Raw genomic sequence first — 26745 nt, forward strand, 5'->3', positions numbered from 1 at the left:
TTAAATGAAGGTAGTAACAAATAGTTATTAAATCATCCCTTAAATACCACATGACAATCTTTTCATAATACAAAACATGGTATGTTATGTAATGTATTAGCTGCCAAATGTATTAGATTTATAGCAAAATGCTTTCTTTTTCCTAAAAATGCCTGGAAATTTTGTTCTTGCTTTGTAATTGCGTGCTGTGAAACTTTTACTTAAGCTTTTATCTTATGTTTTCTCTTTTGTCTTACGTTTATTTAAACTCGATGTGTAACCTATTGAAAAATGGCCTCGACAACGCTAAAATTGCCTTCTTTTTCGACATTTTTAAATCTTGATTTGCATTTTACGCTTAAAGTAAATATTTTACGAAAAAATCACGACAATGACTCTCATCTTAAACTAACCCAAATTATCATAAAAAGTGATTTAGAAGTGAGAAAAGCAATTTTTTATAATTTGGTTAAAAATTGTTATAAATAAATAGGTTGCCATGGAAAATTTTTGGTAAACTTTTAAACGTAGCATATTGGCATCATATTCTATCGATTAAAATAAGTTTCAGCTTATGCTGAAGCTTGTTTCAAGTCACCCGCTCATTCGAGTTCTCAAAACATTCACTTTCGGGAAAATAGGTTAGGATAGGTGAAATAATTAGTTTAAAAACTTCTACGTATAATCTTATATATATTTTACCAATGTTATAATCCACTTATGCAATATATTTCTTTATGAGAGTATATTTTGCAGAAATGCAGACTTTTTTTTAGGATGACATGTGCACCAATAGTCAGGAATTCCTGCATCAGCACAGCCCCTGTTTTCTGGATGTTCTGCGAAAAACGAAGCACAAGTTGAACATGCTTTACTTCCAGTCATTGTATAATTTTCTACAGACAATGCTAAGATGTCTTGTAGGGTAAGATAAAAATCGTATGTACTAGTGAATTTCTTTGAATTATCCTTAAAGTTCTGATACTTTTTGGGATATTTTTCTTGAAACCATTTTGGCAGCGATATAAAATTCATGGGAAGTTTGTCTTCGTACCATCCTTGATTAGTCTGTTTATATTCATATCGAAAACCATGATCAGCAAATACTACAACCATGCTGCGATCTAAAATTCCCTCACGTTTTATATCCTCCACAAACGCTTTAAATTTTTCGTCCATCCGGCTTGGAGAGCTGAGCCTGTCGTGGCTAAAGGTATTCATCCAGAAGGCGCCAAAACTGGGCTGATCTTTGAAGGTTTTGCTAAAGTCTTTGGCAATATTCATGATTCTTTCCCCTATAAAATATAAAGTACATTAATATATGGTGTACTGGGATAACTGTGATTTCCGTATTAAGTTTCCCATTGTTAGAAATAGTATATTACTTTATGAGGCGGAGAAGCATGACTTTTCTTGACGCGCCCGATATTACGCGCCGAACGAAGTGAGGCGCGTAATAGAGGGCAAGTCAAGAAAAGCCGCTTCTTTGCCGAATAAAGTATACTATTTTTTCTTCATATGTAGCAATTTTCAACCATAAATAGTACAATTCATACGCTATTTTTACTCGAAATTAACTGTGACAACTATCAAAGTCGTCTAGATGTTAGAAATTAAAATAATTAAGTCGTCGGTGGGATTCGCGTCTCCCTGGTTACAGTTTTTTGACAGTTGTTTGCAATTATTAAAGACAGCTTATTGTTGTTGCAACCGCAAGCGCAAATTTAGTGCGAAAATGGAAAACCTAAATGAAATTGAGTCCGCGGCTAATTATGCAGTAGCACGTTTGGGGCCCTCCAAGTCCGCAATAAAGTATCGGTTAGCGTACAACCACTTCCAAGAGTGGTGCGATACAAGAGGAGTACGGCAAGTTACCGAAGACGTTTTACTGGCATATTAATATAATGGAAAATAAACATAAATGGAAATCTTCTACAATGTGGTCACGATACTCTATGATAAAATCCAAGTTAGTTATTAGAAAAAATGTGGATATAAGCAAATTTAAGTTACGTGCCTTTCTGAAAAAAAAAACAAGCGAAGAATATACTGCAAAGAAGTCTAAAGTTTTCACTAAAGACGAATTTGATAAATTTTTGTTTGAAGCGCCAGATAAGTTGTATTTAGGATTAAAGGTAAAAAAAATTATATTGCAAAGCATGTAGTATACTCTACTAAATTATAAAAATATTTCAGATTGTTTTGTTAATTGGGGTTACCGGCGCCTGTCGATGCGACGAAATGGTAAAATGGTAAAAATGAAGACTGTGGACATTGAGGATAAAGAAAATGTAATGATTATCAACATCCCAGACAGTAAAACACGACAAATTAGATTTTTTACGATAATTGGTCAAAACTACATTAAACTGTATAAAAAGTGTGCATCACTGCGGCCTGAAAATTTCACAGAAAACCGATTTTTTATCAAGTACCAAAATGGAAAGTGTTACCGAAGCGTCATGGAAATACATTCGATCAGCGCAGTAGCCCAAAAAGTAGCTAGTTATTTACATTTAAACGATGCAAGCGCATACACGGGTCACTCTTTACGACGAACTTCAGCAACACTTTTAATTGATGGAGGCGGAAATCTAGAATGCCTCAAACGACATGGGGGCTGGAATTCAAGCACGGTTGCCGAAGGATATATAGAGGATTCAATAAGAAATAAGAACGATAATGCTCAAAAAATTTTAAACCCTCATGATTCGCCAACATCGGGAATGATTGCTGAAAGTTGTTCTTGACCATCAGTATCATCAACAATTACCAATGCGTATCAAGAGTCGGGAACATTTTTGCACGGTTTCAATTTTGAAAATGCCTCATTAACTAATTGTACTTTTAATATTACTATAAATAAAAATGATGTTTAATTGTTGTTAATGACATTTGTACTGTTGCTTTGTGACATGTTTCATATTGTTGCCATGACAACATTTTTCCCTCCGCCCTAAAGAAATGGGAAAAAAACTGCTGCCGGCGGAGACATCAAACTTTGACAGGATCAAGTTAGATAAGTAATGTCATCATTATTTGACGTTTGAAGAAAAACACATTTATTTTTTTATGTTTTACCGAACTTAAAAATAAATATACTAGGCGACTTTGGTTCCAAAATTTAGCCATTATGTGTTTTGCAAGTAAGAGTTTTAATCCGTGATATCTGTCGTTTATATTAAAAAACTTAATGATGTTTTTTCGTTGTCAATCAAATTATCTTTTTATGCACTAGTTGAGTCGATGATGCTAAGATAGCATAAAAGCATAAAATAGTGATAAAGCTTTAGATAATTCTCTCATCTAAGCAATCTCATACTACACATTTCAACTGTCAAATCAGTATATATATGTATATATATATATATATATATATATATATATATATATACAGTAGGTACAACTATTTTTTTAAGTCAACAAACCTACATACACACCAACCGTCGGGCCCAAAGTTGTCGGTCACGACAGTTGGGTGGTCTTTTTGGAACGTGTGAAGTGGGTGCTGTAAAATTTATTCGGTAAGGCTATTTGAGGTGGGGCTCATTCCAAAGAACATCACATACACCTAGTGGTTCCGAAATGCTAGTTTTTGAAATTTCCATTTTTGGCCAGCATTTCATAAAATATACAACTCTGTGCGCTGCCTATAGTTCTCTGGAATTAATTACAGCAGCTTGTTATATCAAATAATTAAATGAATTGGGTAGAATGAAATTAATAATTTGATAAAACTTATACGTATTTTGATTTACCTTGAGTTTCTGGTCCAGCACAATACGGCATACCATCATAGTTCTTAACACCTAATTTAGTGGCGGCTTCCATATATGGCTTAAAGTAGTAATCGGTAGGTGGGTTTTTAAATCCTCTCTTATTAAAATTATATGTGGAGATTTCGGGCCAGTCTTCGGCATACGCAGTAGCATAACCGAAGTTTCGGAAATCGTACCAGATCATCGGACATTTGTCTAGACCTCCAACGTGAGTGGGTTTGCAAATGTCTTTCGATTGTTTTAAGTTAAGACCTGCAAATATTAAAATATTAATTTCTATTATTAAGAAGTAGAAGAATGTAAGATTTTAGGATACGAGTACTTAAATGGACTTGCCGTTTTTATTAAGTTTTTTAAAAGAAATGTACAAGATTAAGAACAAACAGTTATTGTAATATATATATATATATATATATATATATATATATATATATAACTTACCAAAACGTAAAAGGGGACAATGACATTAATGAGGTTATATATTATATTATAGAATGATGACAAATAAAAGTTAATATCTAATATCTCATGGTTTACTATCATTAAACTCTAACTTCACTATTTGGGAGAGTGAGTCATCGTTTGAAGTCGTAGAAGTAGGGAAAGTCGTATGAAAATCCAGTGGCGTACACTCACTTTTATTTTAACGTTAATTATATTATATTGTTTACATATTATTGTTCAAAATAGGCCACAATATATTTATCTGCAGGTTTTTACTGAAGTTTCCATCTCTATATCCAAAGACCGTTTTCAAAGATATAAATTATAGTTATATTTATTTTATTTGTTTATTATTATATATTTATATATTCTTATATTATTTTCTTTTTTTTTTCTTAACTTTAAAAACGGTCTCTGTACTAGAGATCGAAACGTCAGTAAAATAAACATATAAATAGATGTATTGTGGCTTATTTTCAACATTCTCCCTAAAAATACGGAATGCCACAAGCAAAAATCCACAGAAAAATAAATATTGCTATCATTTGTATATTTGAAAACGATCTCTTTATATAGAGATCGAAACGTCAGTAAATTAAACATTTCAATTAAATATATTGTTACTTATTCCCAACATTATTTCTAAATATACAGAACGGCAAGCAAAAAGCCATAGAAAAATAAATATTACTATCACTTGTATATTTGAAAACGATGTCTTTATATAGGGATTGAAAAATCAGTAAATTAAACCTATAAATAAATATTTTGTGGCTTATTCCATACAGTCTCCTAAAAATACAGAATGCCACAAACAAAAAGCTATAAAAAACAAGTAATTTTGCAAAAAGCTTACTGATGCCACCAGGCTGTCGCGGAAGTTACGCTAAAACGTCTTTTGACGTGATCCGTCCTTAAAGAGTTACACAATGAAATTTTTTTAAAACAAATTTTAAGACATTTTCCACACCACCCGAGAGGTATGTCTTGTGGCGCGTCACTTTTTTTTAAATGGGTGTTCGCTAAGAGCCATATTGTCCCATTAAATAAAATAAACAAAACACTTAAACAGTATAAAACAAAACAAAATAAAATCCTATAAAATAAAATAAAATTCTATAAAAACAAAATAAAAATAATTTTGGATGTAACAAAACATTGTACTATTCTATTTAAACACAAACACTATACACACTTACTATGTTCTTCTCGTTTTTTTTTTTTGTTTTTGGTTTTTTTATGCTGATGCCTACTAAACTATTAGAAAATATTATTCGCTGTCTAAATCTGAAGATGCAGTGCTGCTATCGCTGTCATTATCTTCGCCTGGTGTAATTATAATTCTTCTTCTTCTTTTGTTTCTATGGCTTTCACGTCATGGTGATACGCCAGCTCAATTTGCTGGTGACCCCGATAAAGTCTGGCTCTAAACCAACTCGAGGCCACTTACTTGTGCCTGTGCCAAATAATTTTGTAGGAAAAAAAATTCATTAATAGTTAATTAATAGGTTATGTTAGTAAACACTACAAAAAGTATTGAGCATTGTCGATTACAAATTTAATTTATTAATTGAAAGGAATTTTATCAAAATGCTGACTGATTCTTCAGTAAGTTTATTTAATATAGAATATATAGTAATTGGTGAATTATAATTCATATTAATGAATTTTGTGTATAGGTCAAAACTCGGAATGATCCTTATCGGGCATTCAAAAAATATATGATTTAGGTTCTCTATTAGGCCACACTCACAGTAAGGGTTGTCCACCAAATTCAGTTTGAAAAGATGTTGACTTGTTAAACAATGACCGGTCCGCATTCTTATAATAGTTGTAATGTGTCTCCTATCTTTATATGAAAAGTTTTGAAACCATGTCTTATTAGGAAAAATATTTTGTACTCTGTAATACTGATACGATTTTTTGCTAATTAAAGTTTTCCAAGTGTTTTTAAATTTGTTTTTAATTTTATTCTTAATTATGGGTAACACGTCTTGAGAATCTAATTTCATATTTAAAGGAACATTAAGATCTCTCCCTATTTTGGCCAGTGTGTCAGCTTGTAGGTTGCCCGGTATATCGCAATGACCCGGTATCCATGAGATAAGTATTTCAAATCCGTTTCTATTTGCAGATGTAATAAGATTTTTTGTTTTAAGGCACCAATAATCTACCGAAGCAGAAATATTGCTATTAATAATTTTAGAAATTGCACTAAGAGAATCAGAAAATATAATAGCTTTATTGATCTGTCTATTAATGGATAAATTAACTGCTTGGTATATAGCCATGTTTTCTGCTTTGCATATGCACAGTTCATCAGGTAGTCTGGATGAAAATTTGTAATTGATACTAGGAATATAAATGCCAAAACCTACTTTGTTACAATTTTTTGAGGCATCCGTATAAATGAACGTGAAATCATTGATATATTTTTCAGTAAATATTGCAAATTTTTCTCTAATCATATATTCATTCTTTGTTATTTCACAATTTAGTGTTTTTACTGGACTGACTAATGTATCAAAATCCATCTCATAACATGGAAAATTATTACCTTTATATATTTTGTTAAAATATGGAAAAAAGTATTCTAGTGTTAAAACTAAGTAAGGACAGTTATCTTCATTATAAAAATTAGGTTTGATTATAAGTTTATTCCGTAAGTTAACAAGAGACAAAATCAAAGGATGGTTTTTGATATTAACGATCTTACTTAAAAATTTAGTAGCTAATATTAAACTTCTATGTTTTAAATCAAATTGCGCCGATTCTGCTAGCAAGGCCAAGTGAGGGGTAGATTTCATACAACCTAAAGAAATTCTTAGCCCTTCAAAAAATATTGTGTTAAGTTTATTAATACATTTCTGAGATATAGGTCTGAATAAGAATGAACCATAGTCTAAGTGAGATCTTATTAAAGCATTAAAGACTATTAAAAGAGTCCCAGGGTCTGCCCCCCACCACACTCTGCAAATTGCACGTAAAATATTAATATTTTTCTTTGTTTTAACTAATATATTATCAACATGTTTGTCCCACTTGAGATGATTTTGAAAAATTATGCCTAAAAATTTAACTTGATCTTTTAATGGTATAATTGTGTTACTAAGTTTGATTTCTGGGGTAAAATTTTTGCGTTTTCCCTTCGAAAACCATACAGCTTCACATTTGTCTATAGAAAGAGATAGATCATGTTCTAACAACCATTCTTGTACATTGTACAATGCCATATTGACTTTATTAACCATTTGTTGGATAACTGATCCTTTAACATATAAAACCAAATCGTCAGCATACCCATTAATATTTATATCTTCAGGAAGAATGGAAAATAGATCCAATATGTATATATTAAATAAAATTGTGCTTAAAGGTGAACCCTGGGGTAAACCTTTAGTTACTACAGTCGGGCCCAAAAAGTCACCGTTATTGGATCTAGTATATAAAAGCCTGTTTTGCAAAATTTTAAAAATAATATTAATTATAGGACAAGGGACATTTAAATTTTGTAATTTATTGTAAAGTTTATATATATTCACATTATCATATGCTGATTTAATATCAATGAAGACGGCAAGGACTGAATGGGAAGATTCAAAGGCTTCTAAAATGAAGGTATGAAGGAGCGCTAAGTTGTTGGCAGTTCCTCTACCTCTTCTGAAACCTGCTTGAGTATTTTTAAAAACGAGATTATGTTCTAAAAACCAATCTAATCTATTTTTTAAAATGATTTCTAAAGTTTTTAGTATGCAAGAGGATAAAACAATTGGTCTAAAACTAGTTGGAAGAAGTGGGTCCTTTAAGGGTTTTAAGATGTTAAGAATATTAAATTTTTTCCAATCGCTAGGTAAGGGTTCTCCTTTAAGACATTCATTGTATATATTTAGGAGGATTTTTTTGGCTTTTAGAGGGAGATGTTTTATCATTGAGTAAGAAATATCATCAATTCCCGGGGCAGAATTTCTTTTATTGAACAATGCAGTGTCAATTTCTGAAATTGAAATAAGTTCAAATTCTTGGTTAGCGTGAAGTAAACGGAATTCAGGATCAATAGAAATTGATGACATATTATATAATATTTCTCTTTTAATGTTATCTGAAGGATTATAAAAATTTTTGCAATTATTATGGTTTGAAAATTTTTTTACTTTATTCCATACGTATGTTATATTGGATCCTCTATTTAATGTTTCACAAAATTGTTTAAATTTATTTTTCTTTTTTAATCTAAGGTTACGCTTGGTTTGTGCAATTAAATGTTTAACATACAAATAATTTTCTAGTGATGGTGACGAGTCAAATATGTGCAAAGCTTCCTTACGTTTCTTTACCCATAATGTACATTCATCATCCCACCAAGGATTGAATGGTTTACCCTGTATCCTACAATTTTTATAAGGAATCGAAACATCTGCTGCTTTATTGATAACTGACATGAATTGTTTGTAATTTATTTTATTTATTGAGAAATTTACTAGGTTGTTTAATATTTCATCATAAAAAAGATCCCAATCAGCTCTTGAAGAATTTCTTATTTTATAATTTTTAACAAAAGTTGTATCTGATAGTTCAATGTCGTTGATTTTTATGTATGTGGGAAAATGGTTACTATTGCCGCAGTCTTTAATAATTCCCCATTTGGTACATAAAGCCAGATTACTACTCACGATTGTTAAATCAACAGCACTGACATTATTGTTGGGAAGCTGAAACAAGGTTGCTGAACCATCATTTAGGATGGTCAACTCGTTATCAAATATAAAGTCAACTATTTTTTTACCACCTTTATTAATTAAACATTTATCCCAAATTGGATGATGAGAATTCATATCGCCCATAATGATTAATTTTTTTATATCTAGGTTTTCTAACATGGAATTTAAAAAAGGCACTGATATTTCATTATTTGAACTTGAATAGATATTTATTAGGAATATGTCATCAATTTTTGTTATAATATATTGGACTTTGTCCGAATTATATTTTTTAATAGTCTGAAATGAAATAGAATTTTTAATACAGGTAGCTACCCCACCATAGCCATCATCCCTATCTTGTCTAATAATGTGATAAAATTTTAGAGTAAAATTGAAATCTTCTTTAAGCCAAGTTTCATTAATAACTACTATATCTGGGTCCTCTTTAGAGACTAAATCAGTCAGAGTATCCCTATTTGAATTGATACTTCTGATGTTCCATTGAATGATTTTTATTTTTGTTTTTAGGATCATTCTAAGTTTTAACCTATTAATCACTATCTGAATAATTGTCTAAGTCCATATAGGACTTAAGGTTAGAATGGGAAAGAACAAGTTTTTTAACCATATTTAAATTATCTGGTGAAATATTAATAAAGTTCATACATGATTTTAGGAAATCTTGTAAAGGTATTGTATCGAAATTATAATTACTATGCGATGCACTGGCATTCCAGGCTGAATTTGGATTTACGTTATATGAATTAGAAGATTTTGGTTCCGATTGGGAGGGTATTGGAGATTTAGATTGAGATAAGGCAGTTAAAGAGGAGTAATTCTCTGGTCTACCATTTGGAACATAAAGACATTCATCATGTGCATTTCTGTCATAAGTTTGTTGGATTACTCTTCTTTTATTATTTGTATTTGATACTACTTGCTGAAATGTCCTTTTCGAAGATTTGAAATTGTGTGTTCTTCTTTCTGATGGTGAAACGGTATTGTGCTGAATCGTTTTATTATTAAGGGGTTTTACTTTAGTACTATTACTCGGAAGGGACGGAAAATCTTTTGAATTGAAAATAAATTTGTCTTTTTCTATGTAATTTTTGGGAATGTATTCACTAGCTTCAAAAAAAGTTAAATTTTCGTAAGACATGAGTTCTTTAATATTTTTTTGACGTAAATATTCCGGACACGTACGCGCTGTTGAAACATGTGGACCTTTGCAAAAGAAACATTTCATAGTACAATCATCGGTATGTTTAAGTTCACCACAATTCATACATTTTTCTTTTGCTTTACAATTTGTTTTGGTGTGTCCAAATCTTAAACAATTGTAACATTGTGTTACTGGGGGAATGTACACATTAACCAATTTTGGTAGATCGTAAAAATTTATTGTTTTAGGCATTAAAACACCACTGAATGTGAACAAAACTGTACCTGTAGGTTCGTATGTAGTTGTATCCCCTTTGACTACTCTCCTGTTTAGCCTTTTAGCATTCAAAATTTTTATATCGCTGTTAGTAGAACAACATTCAATAAGTTCATTTTCATTTATTTCAACATCTATTTGACGTACAATACCTTTACAAGATATATAATTAAAAGGTATATAAATTTTATAACCTTGATCTAATAAATTTTTGTTATTTAGGAATGTATTTGCAGATTGATAATTATTAAACTCTACAGAAATTCTGTTTGAACCTTTGCTTCTAATTTTATTAATATTATTTAATTTTAAATTAAAAATATCTCTTGCAATTTTTATATTATTAAAAGAACCAACTCTAATATTATTTATATTTGTTGACTCTATAAATACAAAAAACGGACCAACATCTTTTTCAGAATACATATTGACAGTGACAGTTGAATTTAATTTTTTATTTACATTGGGATCAGGGGGGGTAACCCCCCCTCCACCTTATTCATAAAGAATCAGTCAGAAATGTCAAATTTTTGGTCACAAAAAATGAATAAAAAATTATTTTGATCAAACTAAAATTTAAAATAATATTACAGCAAAGTACAATGCTCAAAATACCTGTTCAATTTACAAGGATAGGTTTGATTCTGTTCTATTTGGCACAAACACGCACCTCTTTTCTTCGTTGACAGTAAGTAGCTCTTTACTGCACGAACGACGACAGGGGAATGTAATTATAATTGGCTCTAGTAAAACTTTGACATGAGTGTCAAGTTCCCACATACGATATTCTTCTTTAATTATGTGGCCTATACATTTAGCCCATTTCTCGTGAGTTACATGGAGAATTGCTTGAATCAAAAGTTCCTTAACTTCGTTTAATTTGAGCGTTCTGTTATTGCGTGCTACTTTTCCTTTCACTTGCGCCCAGATAAGTTCAACGGGATTAAGTTCGCAATGATAAGGTGGTAGACGTAGAACTTTAACACCATAATCTTTTGCAGTTTCATCCACAACATATTTAAGATATTCACTTTTCCTTAACCGTGCAATGTCAAGTAGTTGAATTTTAAGCATTGATTCTTCGTATGCAATCCCCTTTTCTTTAAGCCATTCTTGAATTCTCCTTTTCCGCCATGCCGTCGTCGGTAATTGTTCTAGTCTGCGGCTATGATATGGCGCATTGTCCATAACAACCACAGACCCAGATTCCAATTTTGGTAAGATTCTCTTAAACCAGCGCTCAAATACTTCGGAAGTCATTTCTTTATGATAATCACCTGTTTTTTTCGACTCAAATTGAAGCAAACCATCATCAAAGAACCCTGTATCACTTCCTATATGGGTGATGATTAAACGCCGTCTCTTTCCTGATGGAGCTTTTAATCCTGTAGACCAGCCTTCTATAAAAGCTTCGCGTTTACTTTTGACATTTAAATCTTGCCAAACTTTTCCAACTGTATGACCTTCGTTAATCCAGGTTTCATCCAAATAATATATTTTGCATCCAGTGCTGCGAATTTTTCGTATTTCTTCTAAATATTTTCTTCTCCATAGAATAATTTCATTTTTTTCTAATAGCATACTTTTTCTGTTGCGTTTTACATATCGAAAGTTCATTTCGCGCATGGTTCTGATTAAGACCCTATGAGATATCTTGGATAACGAGTCATCTTTTTGAGCTCTTGAGAATTTTTTTTCAGTGTTGGAATTTCACTCCGAAAATAAAATGAATGAATTTTTCGACGTATAATATTCCTTGTCTCGTCATCGAAAACAATACTTTTCCTACCTCTAGTTTTACCTTTTTCTTGCTTTTTATTTTCCGATGTATTTTTAAGTACACGATAAATACAGCTAAAGGATACTTTTGTTAAACTGCTACAAATGTCGACCGCTTAGCTATCATTTAATGCCATTTTTCTGCCGACAATTCCTTCATAAACGTTTCGTATCATTACCTTCTCTTCGGACGTTAACATTTTCCGTCTCTTTTGCGGCTTTTCATTTTTAGAATCAACATCAGAATTTTGCTGTCTCCTCTTGGAACAACTCGGTTTTTCGTCCAACTCCAATAAAACTCAAACCAAATAATCACAGAATATAACTAAAAATTTACTATAAAACGACAAACTATAACACTCGTATCATCAATAACACATTTTATCAATAACACAAACTTATCGCATAAAATATATTTACAAAATGCAACACATGCCCTACCCTTAGAAACGCCTATGTAAATAAACTATTGTTGCTAGGCACTTGCTCGACAAAAACTAGTTTTACGGATTTCTGCGAGTCGGAATTCCGTCGCTAATTCCAAAATTGCCAAACGATTGAAAAATATTGTTTTAAAATATCGATTTTTATTTTATAATTTTAAATATGTAACGAAACGAAACATATAAATAAAATTTATTTAATTACAATTTTGTACTTAATTTTTACTATTGAAAAAATAATATTTTTTGGTATTTTTATGACGGTAATAATCGCTGCGTGGAAGAATACAGGTTTTGTATGACCATAATTACTACTTGTGAACAAGAATTGGCTACACTGTACGACAACTCCTGGTCAGTTTTTCTATAGAGAAGCACAAATAAATATACTACTTTATATATTCTGTAATTTCTTATGAGGAAACGCAAATTGCAATCGAGAAAACAGGCAGTTTTCGAGGGCCGCTGTGTACATTTAAATTTGAGGATATTCGCCGTTTAAACTATGAAATCACTCTTCTGAATTGAGAGTTTCTACTATAGTGTACAATTATTTTTATAAGGGCGTATCCTTGATGTTTTCGAAAAAGGTAAAATGGAGATATGTTATCACTTTAAGGGCTTTTTATGGTGTTATATTTATTATTATTTAAATCAGATTGAAATGTATTTTATTTAGGTTTTGTGTACCTTTTTTGTTTTGTTCGATTTTGAAATTTTGATGTTTTCGAAGTCATCAAAAAATTTATACTTCTTCTGATTTTCATATTTTGTAAGCGCAGTGACGTTGTTCTTGTCATATTTGTGAGAACGAATTCTGGATTGAAGCAGTTGACTGGTTTGCCCGACGTAGACACCTTCACAGTTAACACATGTTATCTCGTAAACAACATGTGTATATATATGTGTATAACACATATATATATATATATATATATATATATATATATATATATATATATATATATATATATATATATATATATATTCGTCTTTATTAAAGCATCCATTTTATAGCTGTACTGTTTTTTTGGGATCAAATGAAACTAATCAAATAGACCATATCTTAATGCAAGAGAAGTTCTCCAATTTTATAACAAATGTGAAAACGTACAAAAAGGCTGACCTAGACGCTAATCATTTTTTGGTTAGAATTAATATTAGAGATGCAATAATTAAAAAGCATAAACGGAAAAAGAAAGTGCAACCTAAATTTAATTTTGAAAAACTGCGAAAATTTCAGATATTGTAGGATTATCAAAAGTATATACAAGGAACCTACGCCAAACAAGATAGTGCTCTTGCAAGTAATATACAACAAAACATACAACACTATAAAGGAAGCATTGTCGAAAAACATAAAAAGAACAAAAAGATCTAGAGAAAACCACTGGTTCGATGACGAATGTAGAACAGAGTTTGAAAAAAAAAGATTTGAGAATAAAAAGTTTGCGATCGCAAAAAACAAGACGAGCTATAAAGGTATACCAAACAACGAAAAAAAGTAAAGAAAATCCTAAGGGTACCGAAAATAGCATATGCATAATAAAGTAAAGCGTATTGAAGAAAATTAAAAGAAAAATAAAAAAAAAAAGAAATTCTACAAAAAGTTAAAATACAATAAAACTGGGTACCAGGGAAGAACGATGAATGTAAAAGACAAGCAAGGCTTGGTAGTGGAATTAGACAAATTATGTGAAAGATGGAAAGAAAATTTTAAAAGGCTGCTAAATGGCGCAGCGACAACTGAAGAAGAGGAATCTCGTTGCTAAAGGTAATATACAAAGTGCTTGCCATACTAATTAAAAAACGATCAGAAATATATGTGAAGAAGAATGTAGAGAGAATACCAGGAAGGATTTCGTAAAGAAAGATCAACAAAGATCATCACAAGTACTTTTGATTGATTACAAAGCCGCCTATACACAGAAACAAATTAATAGAAATGCTAAAAGGAGCTGAAGTGATAGAAAAAATAGTAAGATTGGTAAAAATGACAAATAGAAAAACCATTTGTGCTATGAAATGCAATGGTACATGCTCAGAAGAACTCGAAGTAAAAAAATTTGTTCGCCAAGGAGACTCGTTGTCTACCTTGCTATTCAATATAGTTCTAGAAATAATTCTAAGGGCTAGTGGGCTAAAAATGTCCGGCACTCTTTTCTACAAAGAGTACCATACTGATGATGTGGTTCTCATTGCAAGAAATGGAAAAGAACTGACAAGTATATCAAACAGACTGATTCGAGAAAGCTCTAAAATGGGAATAAAAGTTAATATTAATAAATCCAAGTACATGGAAATCTCGAAGAAAAAAGTAATAAACACCAGGGGCTCCTGAGGTGGAAGATGGATCAGTTGTAGAATTCTAGAAGTTGGATGAATATATGTACTTAGGTACTCTTATTGATCAGACATGTAAGGAAGAAACTGAAATCAACCTGAGACTGACCAAGAGTAAAAAATGTGCCAGAGCCATGAGCAAAATAATTAAGACCAAAAATATATCTCGTAATACAAAAATGAGAGTATACAAAACTATAATTAGACCAACAATGCTATACGCTGCCAAGACATGGACTATGAACAAAACCATATAAAACAGATTAAAAAAATGGGAAAGAAAAATACTGTACAGAATGTAAAACTAGTGTAATTTAGTTTAAATAGAAAAATATCAGGTACCATCTAGTGCTGTCTGGAGTAGAGGGGCAGAAAATATAAAGTAGTAGGTTTGCTTCTATTCTATTTAAACTAGATTGCACCAGTCAGTGAATGATAAAAAAGTTTTGAATTAACCACAGTTATACAAAGGCAAATATTTTTCATTCCGTCTCAACTAGCTGGTCTATTTCAGAAGCTCAAAATTATTTACAGGATATATCTTCTTAGGGATTGACATTTTTTTATTTACTTGTTAAGTTATTAGATAGAGATAATTCTGCTGTCAAACATTGATATCAAATTGTACACCAAATGTTTAATATTTACTTACCAGTTATTAACGCATTGAAATTGGGAAAACTATTATCCTCTATCTTGTTGTAGGCTATATACTCTGTAAAATTATTGGCCAATAGAAACTTCTTTGTTAACGGCATTGTTCTCTCGAAATTTAATCGAGAAACAGCGTCTATAAGCATGAACAAAACACTTAGTGGCCTTTTCTTTGCTTCTTTTTTGAATTTTTTAAGTTTTTCTTCCACAGCTTTAGTTATAACTATTGTGGAATGAGCATTCTTAAACGTTTTATTGGCGCCTAATTTGCATTCTACCGAAACGAAGCTTTGTTCTAGAGCCACTGTTGAGTTGAATGGGTGACATTTTGAATACCTAAAATTAGTAAAACTTTGAATATAATCAAAATAAGGATTGTATGTCAAGGTGTAAATGGACAAAATACAGAGGCTTGGTTAAAAAGAAGTTATATCTTTATATATAAAAATCTCATGTTACGGTGTTTGTCTAAGCTAAGTTTCAAAAACCACTGAACCGATTGCAATAAAATTTTATTTAAGTATATTTGTTGGTCCAACTGGAGATGGGATCTTTTTAATCTCGATGAAATTGTAAATTCAAAATATTTTATACGACTTTACATCTACAGTTTTACTTCATTTGATCCATGTAGCTATAAAATATACGTTTATCACACGCCATTTTATATTTTTATAATAAATCGAGAACGACTAAATTGATTTGGCTAATTTTTGTTTTAAATATTTATTTGAAGTCCTAGGAAGATCTAATAGGTAAGAACATGGTAGAAGCAACGGATTTGTTTAATGTTTAACAAACTTCACGCCTATTTACTTTTTTCGTTTCGCTTAAACTCGAAAAAATGTTAAAATCTAATTAAGTACACTAAATCCATAAAATTTTCCATATAAATTTTTATTGTATGTATGAAAAAAGTAAGCTTCTAATATTTTTAAAAAAGTATGTATGTTAATAAAAATTATTCGTCGAAATTTTTGCATGGGCATCGCTTCAGAACAACTATACCAAATTAGATAATTCTTTTTTGTTGTATTTATTATTATTAGGAGAAGGTTTGTGTAACAGATAATTTTCAAAAAAGTGTACGGAAAGAATTCAAAAACAGTTTTTTTCTCATTTTAAATCGAAATATATCAATGTATCTAGTGCTACTGTTAGTAAAGCATCCTCGAAATCTATTAACAGTGTAAATGTTGTAAAAAACTTACTACTTGTTATTAAGATTTGTCTTTCGTGGATGTTCTACTCACAGGTGAAAAATTCACGCACCACTCATTAATTGAGTTAATTATTGAAAAATATAAAAATTGCATGGTGTAAAAGACCAAACTTGACAAATTATTCTACTCTAACACATAAGAAAAAGACAATTACAACAATTGAAATAGGCCACGTGTGCCGTCTTATCACCAGACCAAAAGAGCTTATAACCAGGAAATACTGCGATTCTGAAGATTAAAAAAACATAGAAAATTTGGATACCAATCAAAACTTTTAAAACTCCAGCACTCTCCGTACTTCTGAAAATAATTAACTAACTTTCTGCAGATGCAAGGAAAACTGTGAAAGTATGTGAGGTTGCTGACGAGTAGACCTCAAATGCCCTGCAATGTATCTCAATTGTTCTGGTAATACCTGCAGTTATATCATGAAAATATTAAAATTAATCGAAAAATTTCAAGAATTCGAAGATGAATTACCCACAATGACACCAAATTTAACTTTCGTTCTTTCGCAAACATTCACCTTCGATACTAAATTAAATCCTGAACCACAGCCTGGAAAATGAAAAATGAAATCTTATCTCGCCTGAAAATTATCAGTGAGTTAGGCCTAATGAGGATACCACTTAAAAAAATGCGCCTCTAGACTCTACCTCATAGGTGGTCAAAAAAAAGGGCCAATAATAAACTAATAAGTAATACCATAGGAATGTTAGAAAAATAACAAATTTTATAATTAGAAAAATATTATTAAAAAAAACTAAGCCTAATGGTTCATTTTTATCGTATTCATATGAGTATTCAAGAACTCAAGAATAAAAAGTATAGGAATTTGTATAGGATAGGAATAGTATAGAAAGTTGTAGACAATTTAATTTGCTAAACATTAAAATGATAAAATTTTCTGAGAAAACACACTTTACAGGGAAGGATTAAAGAATGTTTTGAGGCAGTCCAGTGCTCACGAAGGGCTGTAGCGCCGACTGATGATGATTGAAATTGTCTGTAGGTGTAAGATATTCATGTTTTAAGAATAAGAAGAATTGCGTTTTGTTACTTTTGTATTTGCGTGTTTAGTTTAAAATAGGTACTGTCATTTGTCCAGTGACTATGTATTTTAGGACATAACCTCTATTATTCAATTAATTTGCAATTTTTGTAAAATGCACATATTTTGTAAAACGTTCTTTTGAAATATATGTTTATTTAAGCCACCTACCATTTATTATTATTACATAGCAATTATTTGGCGACGAGGAAAATAATTGAACAGATATTTTAAAGAAAAAACATTTTAATAGTTCAAAATGTCTAGAAATGAAGATAGTGCCATGGGTTACCAACCAATTATTAACATAGTAAATACGGACGGTGTATCTTCATTAGCCATTTTTAAACAGGGTGACAATTTTCAAGTTTTTGACGAACGGTTAGAGCAATATTTTGGTGCAAATTTGATTGAGGAATCTAGAAGGGTTTTAGTCACATTACTAAATGGGGAGGTTTATAAAGTTTAAAGAGACCTATGTAACCCAGAGAAGCCCAAGGAGAAAGATTTTGGAACACTAATGAAACTTTTAAGCACTCATTTTAAGCCTAGATTGTCAGTGTACCGAAGGAGGATAATTTTTGACCTGTTAAGACAAGGACAAGAGTCAGTTAACGATTGGTATCTGAAAATTAAAAACCGGGCAGCATAATGCGATTTTGGGAACAAATTGTTATATCGAGTCGAAGATAAGTTTGTGGTAGGTAGTTAGTAATTTGTGGTAGTTGTGGTTTGTGATCAATACTAGATAGGCTTTGTGAAGAAAGGCCTTCAAAAAGTTTGCAAGATTTTTTGGAAATTACTTTGAATAAGGAAGCGGCATTAAGGGAACAAGGTAACAAAGTGGAAGTTAATAGATTTCAACAAATTAAAAAAGTGGACCCCGAGTGGAAAAGAAAGAAAATAGTGGAGAATCAGAAGAGAAAGCAGAGGTAAAGTGTAATTATTGTAACAAAACAATTTATACCTTTAGTAAGTATAAATATAAACAATTTACTTGCAAAAAGTGTGGTAAAAGAGATCACATAATGGTAGCCTGCAAAGGTAAAGTGGAGAAAAATCATTTATTCGAGAATACTTCTGTTAGGTTAAAAACTTATTCAGGAGAAATAGTTATACCTGATGGCAAAATTTCAGTTAATGTATCAATAAAAAATTGTTCAAAAATGTGTGAATTGATCATAATTAAGAAAGCTACAAAAATTTATTAGGCCGGGATAGCATTAATAAATTTAATTTGTCTTTGAAAGATTCTGAAGTTATTACAAATGATATATCGATTTGCCTGATAAGTTATTTGATTTGTTGTCAAAATTTTCAAATGTTTTTAAAAAAGAGTTGGGTTCCTATAAAGATGAAAAAGTCAGTTAGGAAATTAATGAAAATGTTAAGCTCATTTTCCACAAACCTCACCCACTTCCGTTTGCTTTGCCGAAAATGTTAAGCTCATTTTCCACAAACCTCACCCACTTCCGTTTGCTTTTCGTGAGAATGTGAAACATAAGCTTCACAAATTAGAAGCTGAAAAGGTTATAGAGGAAATTTCAAACTCGAATTGGGAAACACCGCTAGTGCCCGTTATGAAAGCAAGTCGCAATATTCGTATTTGTGGCAATTATAAAATAACAGTGAACAAGTATTTGAAAGAGTTTAATCATCCCTTACCCAGAATAGATGATATCTTTGTTGCTTTACACTTTAACAGGGTCGTCAAAAATTTACTAAATTGGATTTTTTAAATGCGTATAACCAGTTAGATTTAGATAATACCAGTCGTTTGTTATCGTGGAGTATTCCATATGATATTTATAAGGTAAATCGTTTGCCTTATGGTACAAAACCTGCTTGTTCAATATTTGAAGCTATTGTAGAAAAAGTTTTACAAGGTTGTGCAGGTACTGTAATTTTTTTAGATAATGTAGTGGTCACAGGTAAGAATTTTGATGAACATTTAAAAAATCTGGAGGAAGTCTTATGTAGATTAGACAGGGCCGGATTTAGGTTAAATTCAGGAAAATGTGACTTTTTTAAAGATAGTAAGTATTTTTTACTTGGGTCATAAAATTACAAGCCAAGAATTGGAAAAAGATAAAGGAAAAATATGTGCTATTATTAATGCACCTGCCGTGATGATAACCTATTATTCACGTTTTATTCAAAATTTGCAAGGAGTTTTGAATCCTCTATACAATTTAATTAGTAAAGGTACAAAAATGAAGTGGACTAAAGAGTGTGAAACGGCTTTTGAAATGGCAAAAAAAGAATTTGTTTCAGACAAATTGTTAGTTCACTATGATCCACAGAAACCTATTCGTTTAGCTTGTGATGCTAGTGAATATGGTATTGGAACGGTTCTAATGCATGTAATGGCTTATGGTTCAGAGAGGCCAATTTATTATATTTCTCGTGTATTGACTAAGGCTGAGCCAGGTTACTCAATGATAATGAAAGAAGCATTAGCTGTATATTGGTCTGTTTCTAAACTCTACCAATATTTAACTGGTCAGAACTTTGAAATTTCAAGTGACCATAAGCCTCTGCAAGCTATCTTTGGAGAGCATAAGAGCTTACCAAAAATGGCTGCGTCGATGACTCTAAAGCTGATGCTCTATCAAGGTTACCTTTACCAGTAGGTGAAGATGAAATTGAAACAGATTTAAATTTTGAATATATCAATATTAGATATGGGTTTCCTAAGAATATTGAAAATTTAGTTTTTAAGCGTTTCTTAGTTGGAAAGAATGAACTCTCAATAGAAAAGGGTATTATTATGTGGGGTTATCGAAGAGTCATTCCCACTAGCCTCAGACAACAACTGCTTGATGAACTTCATAGTAATCATGAAGGGATAATTAAAATCAAATCAAATGCGCGTTCATATTTCTGGTGGCCTAATCTAGATTCTGACATAAAACAAGGAGTAAATGGTTGTAAAGTCTGTGGACATCTAAAACCAGAGCCCACCAAAGCTATATGAATCAAAACTCAAATATCGACTTATTTTTATTTAAGAATTCATGCTGATTATATGGGACCTATAAAGGGGAAAATGATATAATTATTGATACTTTTTCAAAGTGGCCTGAAGGTTTCTAATACAGAAACTACTATAGATCGCTTTGGAGAATGTTTTTCTCGATTTGGTTTGTTAAAACGGGCAATAAAAGTAAGTTCACTTCTGAAAATTTTTATAATTTTTTAACTAATAATGGCGTCAAATTTTTGACCCACCACCAAATTTTTGAGAGCTTAAATAATAAATGAGAATGTCTCTCAACCTTTAGATGTAGTTGCGCCAAATCCGGTTATTATACAAAATGAATCAGAACAGGAACTACCAATAACCCTTGAGACAGAGCTAGAGGTGATTTAAGAAATAAGTGACAATGGTTTAAATTCTGATAAAAATACTTCAGAGATTAAAAACGAAATTTTGTTAAAAACTGTATCCGGTGAAAAAGATAATCTTAAGTTAGTTAGTAATAGACCTAAGAGGAAAATTAAACCACCACAACGATTGAATTTTTAAAGGGAGGTATTTGTAAGATATTCATGTTTTAAGAATAAGATGAATTGCGTTTTGTTACTTTTGTATTTCGGTGTTTAGTTTAAAATAAATACTGTCATTTGTCAAGTCACTACGTTGCTAGTTTACGAGATACAGCGCGAAAACCTTTTTCTCCTCTTTAAAAAAAAATAAATAAAATTGCGTTCTATCAAAAATGTAATCTCAATGTAACTTTTCAATGGACTAATTATATTGTATATTTGGTCATCCAATGCTGAGCTGTGTTTAAAGTTTAAGTTACTAAAAATTTAAACCAAAGCTGAAGTTCAAAGGCTACTTATGAGACAAAAAGCACATTAAAAATTATCTACGAATGTCATTAAAAAAATGTTAGGGGTGGGCTGAATCTTTTCAGAAGATTACATAAGGCAATTTAGCTCACACTTACTCTATACCAACGTCCGGATAACTATTACTTCCCTTCCTCGATACGTATTTATAACAGCAATCAATCGCCTGTGATGTTGAATTAAGGGCTTTTCTATCAATATGCAGGTAAGCCGTATTGTTTTCTACAGTGGTGTATGTCAACAGCTGTGAATTGTTGCAATTGATGTAATATAATTTCGTGTGATACTTCTTGACGTCATCCGAGAAGGCAGGGAAGTCGGGAATTTTGCATTTTTCATTGTTAATGAGAAACTCTAAAAAAATTAATCACAATCATTAAATATTTTAAATTATAAATTTTACTATCATTTTAAATTGTGGAAGTATTAATAAATGTTTAATTAATTTCTTAAATATTCAGGCTACTTATAAAACACTGTAGCTTAGTGGATCTCTCACGAGATCATAAGAAGTCAGTCCATATTAAATGATAAATTCAATATAAGGTACAAGTCATTCAATTCATTCCTTTCACCTTGTTCCGTTTCGCATCTATGGTTATTTTTAACTTATTTGTCACAGTGGTAATATATTCATTTTTTGTCTCTGTTCAAACAAACGCTCCATGCTCACTTGCCGTTCTAATTTTAATCGACTTTGCGCATGACGTCATAGCGAGACAAAGCCAGGGGACTTGTGTGGATCTTATTTTAAAGGTGCATTATATGGCAACGTTGTTCCATTACTGTAATGAAGAACTTCGAAATTTAAACTGTTAACGGTAAATATACCTCGATGCCATATCTCGCACTAAGAAGTCATAACTAGTTACTTTCTGTGAAAACGTGGTTTGAAAATTAATTAGTAATTTGTAAAATTAATTAAAGAAATACATGAATCTTCGATTTGATTGTGTGTATTACAAACAAAATAGATATTGCTACAAAACATAAATTAAATATAAAAGACCGGTAAAATGTAAAGAATTTGAAACATAAGGAAAAGCAGGTACTACTTCAGACTTTATGAATATCATTTAGACATTTATTTTACAATCTTCGTGATTTTTCTCTTGCGGATATTGTAATTATCTTTAATATTTTTATTTAGAATTAGTATTTTAAAATACATTTTACATATAAAAAAAGTAATTTTACATCTTCGCTAACATTTACATATTTTGCAGCTTCTATTAGGTTTTTTAAATAATTTTTAGTTATTTTTAATTTGTTGCCATTATAACTACGAAAAATATGTTCCAGTTCACTACATTTATTTACAAATTCCAGTGTTGGTTTGAGTAAACCACCCTCAGAAACGTGGTTTACCCAAGTGAACGATTTATCGTTAGCGTCCGGAATATATCCAAGTATTTCTTTTTTTTGTAACTTAAATGCAATGAAACCGGCTAAATTTTCCAATCCATCCCATTCCAGGTCTTTTATATTCGAATTAATAAAATCTTGATGACTGTCAAATAAATCTTCAGGGTTAATTTCTGTATCACACTAGGAAGGTTTAGCGAGAAAAAGATCTCTTCAGTGACAATTTCATAATTAATTATACTATTAGTAGTAATATTCCACTATAGTTTTTCTTTTAAACAATAGCCAGCTTCTGTAAAATGTTTTGATTATATTCTCGCGGTTTCTACATTCAATTTGTCCCATTAATTATGTCCCATATAATTGTTTAAACAACCCACCACTGTACAATACATTATGGCAACCAAATAATTAGTCTTCTTTATAAAGTAGCTACAGGTAGTCGAGAGGAAGTTGCGTACGATATATAAATTAGGTGATATTAACACAGTAAATTGAATGTTTTTACCACAAAATTTATATAATAATAAATCTCATTCACTACGTTTTTAAGCACACAGGATAGCAACAGATAGAGCAGTTAACTTGGCATCATGAAAGTTGTCTCGGGCTTACGTCACAGGTGTGCGAGAGAGATGCAAGAACATGCGCGTTGACTTATCTTGTTAGTTATAGTGGTTATAGTATCATGATACTCTCCACTAACTGGAGCGCTTTGTGTTTTTGCCCGTAGAGGTAGAGGCCGGCTTTGACGCGGGCAACTTCACTTCGCTCTTAACACCAGACCAAGTCGGCCGTTATTTTGTATCGGTTTTTTAATCATTGTAATTTATAAAATACGTAATAAAAGTGTATCAACCCTTATAGTTTTCTCCACACCTTATTATCAGTATTATATAGCAAACAAAATTATTGACAATTGTCAATTTTACAACAGGATTGTTGTAAACAAAGAGTTTTTTGCGTTTCGTCTAGAGTAAAAGGAGTGAGGGTACCCGAATGAAGGGTCAGCCTCGCTCTCCAAAAAATCCAACACGGTTTCAAAATAGAGCGCTCGGAAAAAAATGACATATGTCGAGGTCTATTGCACAAATTTGTTCTTTTTTTTTTAAACTGGATTACAACGTTAAAATAATAACATTTATCGTATTTTAATTGAAAAATTATCCAAAACACAGCAGCTAATAACTACGGGATGTACAAAGCTTTTCTTAAGTCGCTTTTTATTGTTATTTATTTATTTATTTAGTTAAATAGAATAGTGTGTGGTATGTCGGTTATTATATCAAAACGACTTTACTACGTGTGTATTACCAAAAAATTCCTGATAATATTCACTCCATATAAACAACAAAGGATAAAGATGGCAAAATTTAATAAACAAAACTATGGAAGATATCAATTAGAAGCAGCTGTATAAAATAAATACAAAAGTTTAGTGAAAATATGAAAATAAAATTAAGTTATCATACGGTTAGCATAGTACCAATAATAATTGGACAATGATAATGAAGATTGGGCAACTGAACAATATAATAGCACAAATAAGAAAAAATTAAAATACTTACTTTCACTTGCTGCAATCGCAAGTATAGAGGAAAATCCAAGTAGAACTAAGTACATAACAATTTTTTTTAATAATAATAAGTTGTAATAATCTATTAGCTTATATATCCACAAAAAAATCTTGGTTTATTTCTACTCGTATATACCACGAACTTATATACCATTAGTTATCAAACTATTCTTTTATTTTTATGACTATCGTGATGTCAAATAGATTGTACCGTAACGTTTTTTGTTGAACTTGTATATAGTTTGCATAATGTGCAACATTGTATTACAAATAGAATATTAAAATATATATATATATATATATATATATATATATACACAACGCAAAAGTCTAGGGATATTTTTATAAATAGACGTATTTTGTTTATCTGTAATCAACTTAAAAAAAGTAATACAAAATTTGTAGTTTAAATTGTTGTTTAATATGTCCAGAAAATTGGAGCAAAAAAATATATTAAAAATCACCCATGTTTCACATACCACCATAAAATGTCAAAAATACGAAAAATTATAAACTTAAAATAAAGTATGGCCACCACGTTGGTTTATCACAGCTATACATCTACTGTTCATGCTCCGAATCACATTGTTAATGTCTGCTTGAGGTAGTTGTGTCCATTGTTCTCTCAGAAGCTCTTTTAATGGAAACTCATTGTAGATATTGCCCACATGTGGAGTAATTCTTCGTTGAAGCATGTCCCATACATGCTCAATGGGATTCAAGTCCGGTGATTGTGCTGGCCACGGCAATACATCAATACCCTCGTTATCCAACCAGTTTGTTACAATATGCGCAACATGTGGTCGAGCATTATCATGCATAAAGTAAAAATTTTCTCCAACAGCTGCAGCAAACAAGCGCACAGCAGGTTCAAGAATAGTGTCCAAATATTGCTGACTTGTGAGAAAGCCACGTGAGAAAACGAGGTCAGTTCTTCCGTCAATCATGATTCCGCCCCATACCATTAATGTACCACCTCTGTATGCATACACTTTTTGAAGATGTCGTAATCGTTCTCCATCTCCGGGTCGTCTCCAAACTCTTGTCCGACGAGAATCTGGATGAAATCCATATCTAGACTCGTCACTAAACAAAACTGTGGCCCAGTCATTGTCAGTCCAATTCTGAAACTCTTGGCACCAGGTTAATCTTGCAGCGGGATTGCCTTTAGATAGAGGTGGACATCCCAGTGGTCCCCGACTACGAAGATTGGCTTCATGGAGACGATTCCTCACAGTACTGCTGCTAATTGTTACATTATGTGCAAGTTGTAATTCATTAACCAGCTCGGGTGCTGTGATTGTTGGCTGCCTTCTGGCATTTAAAATTAAATATTGGTCTTGAGCGACGGTTGTAGAGCGACTACGTCCTGGATGTTGCTCGGCTGGACTCCCAGTGTCTCTAAACCGACGCCACAAACGACTTACGACGTTTTGGGAAACACCCAGCTGATCAGCAACTTGAGTTTGTCGCATACCAGCTTGAAGGAGGTATTCATCTCGTCCAACGTTAAATGTTGTCGTTGCATGGTAAAACGACAATATCTTTAACTCACCTATTAAGCAAGAATGGTATAAAGTGACTAAAATTAAAAATAAACAAAACATAAAAATGTCGATTTTTTTGTCCCTTATAAAAAACCTTCTAAAACACGTATTGTTATCAGTTTTACAATTTTTTTTTTGATAAAATGTGAGTGTCTGTATTAACAATTATAAGCAAATTTATATGGTCATGAAATTTCTGTCATTGGTATTGTCAAATTATTAAAATATCCTTAGACTTTTGCGTTGTGTATATATATATGTATATATATGTATATATATATATATATATATATATATATATATATATATTTCTATGTTAAGTTTTGAGCTAAGATTATTACTATTATAAGAATTAATATTTAACTCAACCGTCTTCCGGGTTGAACAGCGTCGATTCACTGCGCCGAGCTTTCGATATCCCCTTGGATGTCTTCTGCTTTAGAGGGCTTCCGAGGTCTTAGTCTACCGAGCCTCCAGACATTACTACACTGATCAGTAACCAATGCATTAGTGCTACTTTTTGGAGTTCTGGATTCTAGAGTTTTCAAGTCTAGAATTCAGAGATT

The 26745-nt window shown here is 31.4% G+C and overlaps 1 protein-coding gene across 1 annotated transcript; it reads right to left on the reverse strand.

Moving 5' to 3' along the window:
- Positions 1-660: 660 nt before the first annotated feature.
- On the reverse strand, positions 661-24735 carry LOC140436714 (uncharacterized). Its single transcript, XM_072525763.1, has 5 exons — positions 24625-24735; positions 21790-22045; positions 15558-15895; positions 3738-4010; positions 661-1274 (listed from the first exon to the last, which is right to left on the reverse strand). Exons 1-5 carry the CDS (start codon positions 24677-24679, stop codon positions 715-717), a joined length of 1482 nt encoding a protein of 493 aa, XP_072381864.1. The 5' UTR covers positions 24680-24735; the 3' UTR covers positions 661-714.
- Positions 24736-26745: the final 2010 nt, after the last annotated feature.

Source organism: Diabrotica undecimpunctata, chromosome 3 (assembly GCF_040954645.1).
Source record: "Diabrotica undecimpunctata isolate CICGRU chromosome 3, icDiaUnde3, whole genome shotgun sequence".
Taxonomy (NCBI): Eukaryota; Metazoa; Arthropoda; class Insecta; order Coleoptera; family Chrysomelidae; genus Diabrotica; species Diabrotica undecimpunctata.

Excerpts from the sequence above, each read along its gene's own strand:
- LOC140436714 (XM_072525763.1), bottom strand. The coding sequence starts at position 24,679 with ATGTACTTAGTTCTACTTGGATTTTCCTCTATACTTGCGATTGCAGCA. Across the intron at positions 22,046-24,624 it reads TGCGATTGCAGCAAGTGAAA|AGTTTCTCATTAACAATGAA; the intron begins GTAAGTATTTTA and ends TAATTTTTTTAG. Across the intron at positions 4,011-15,557 it reads TTTCAATGCGTTAATAACTG|GTCTTAACTTAAAACAATCG; the intron begins GTAAGTAAATAT and ends TAATATTTGCAG.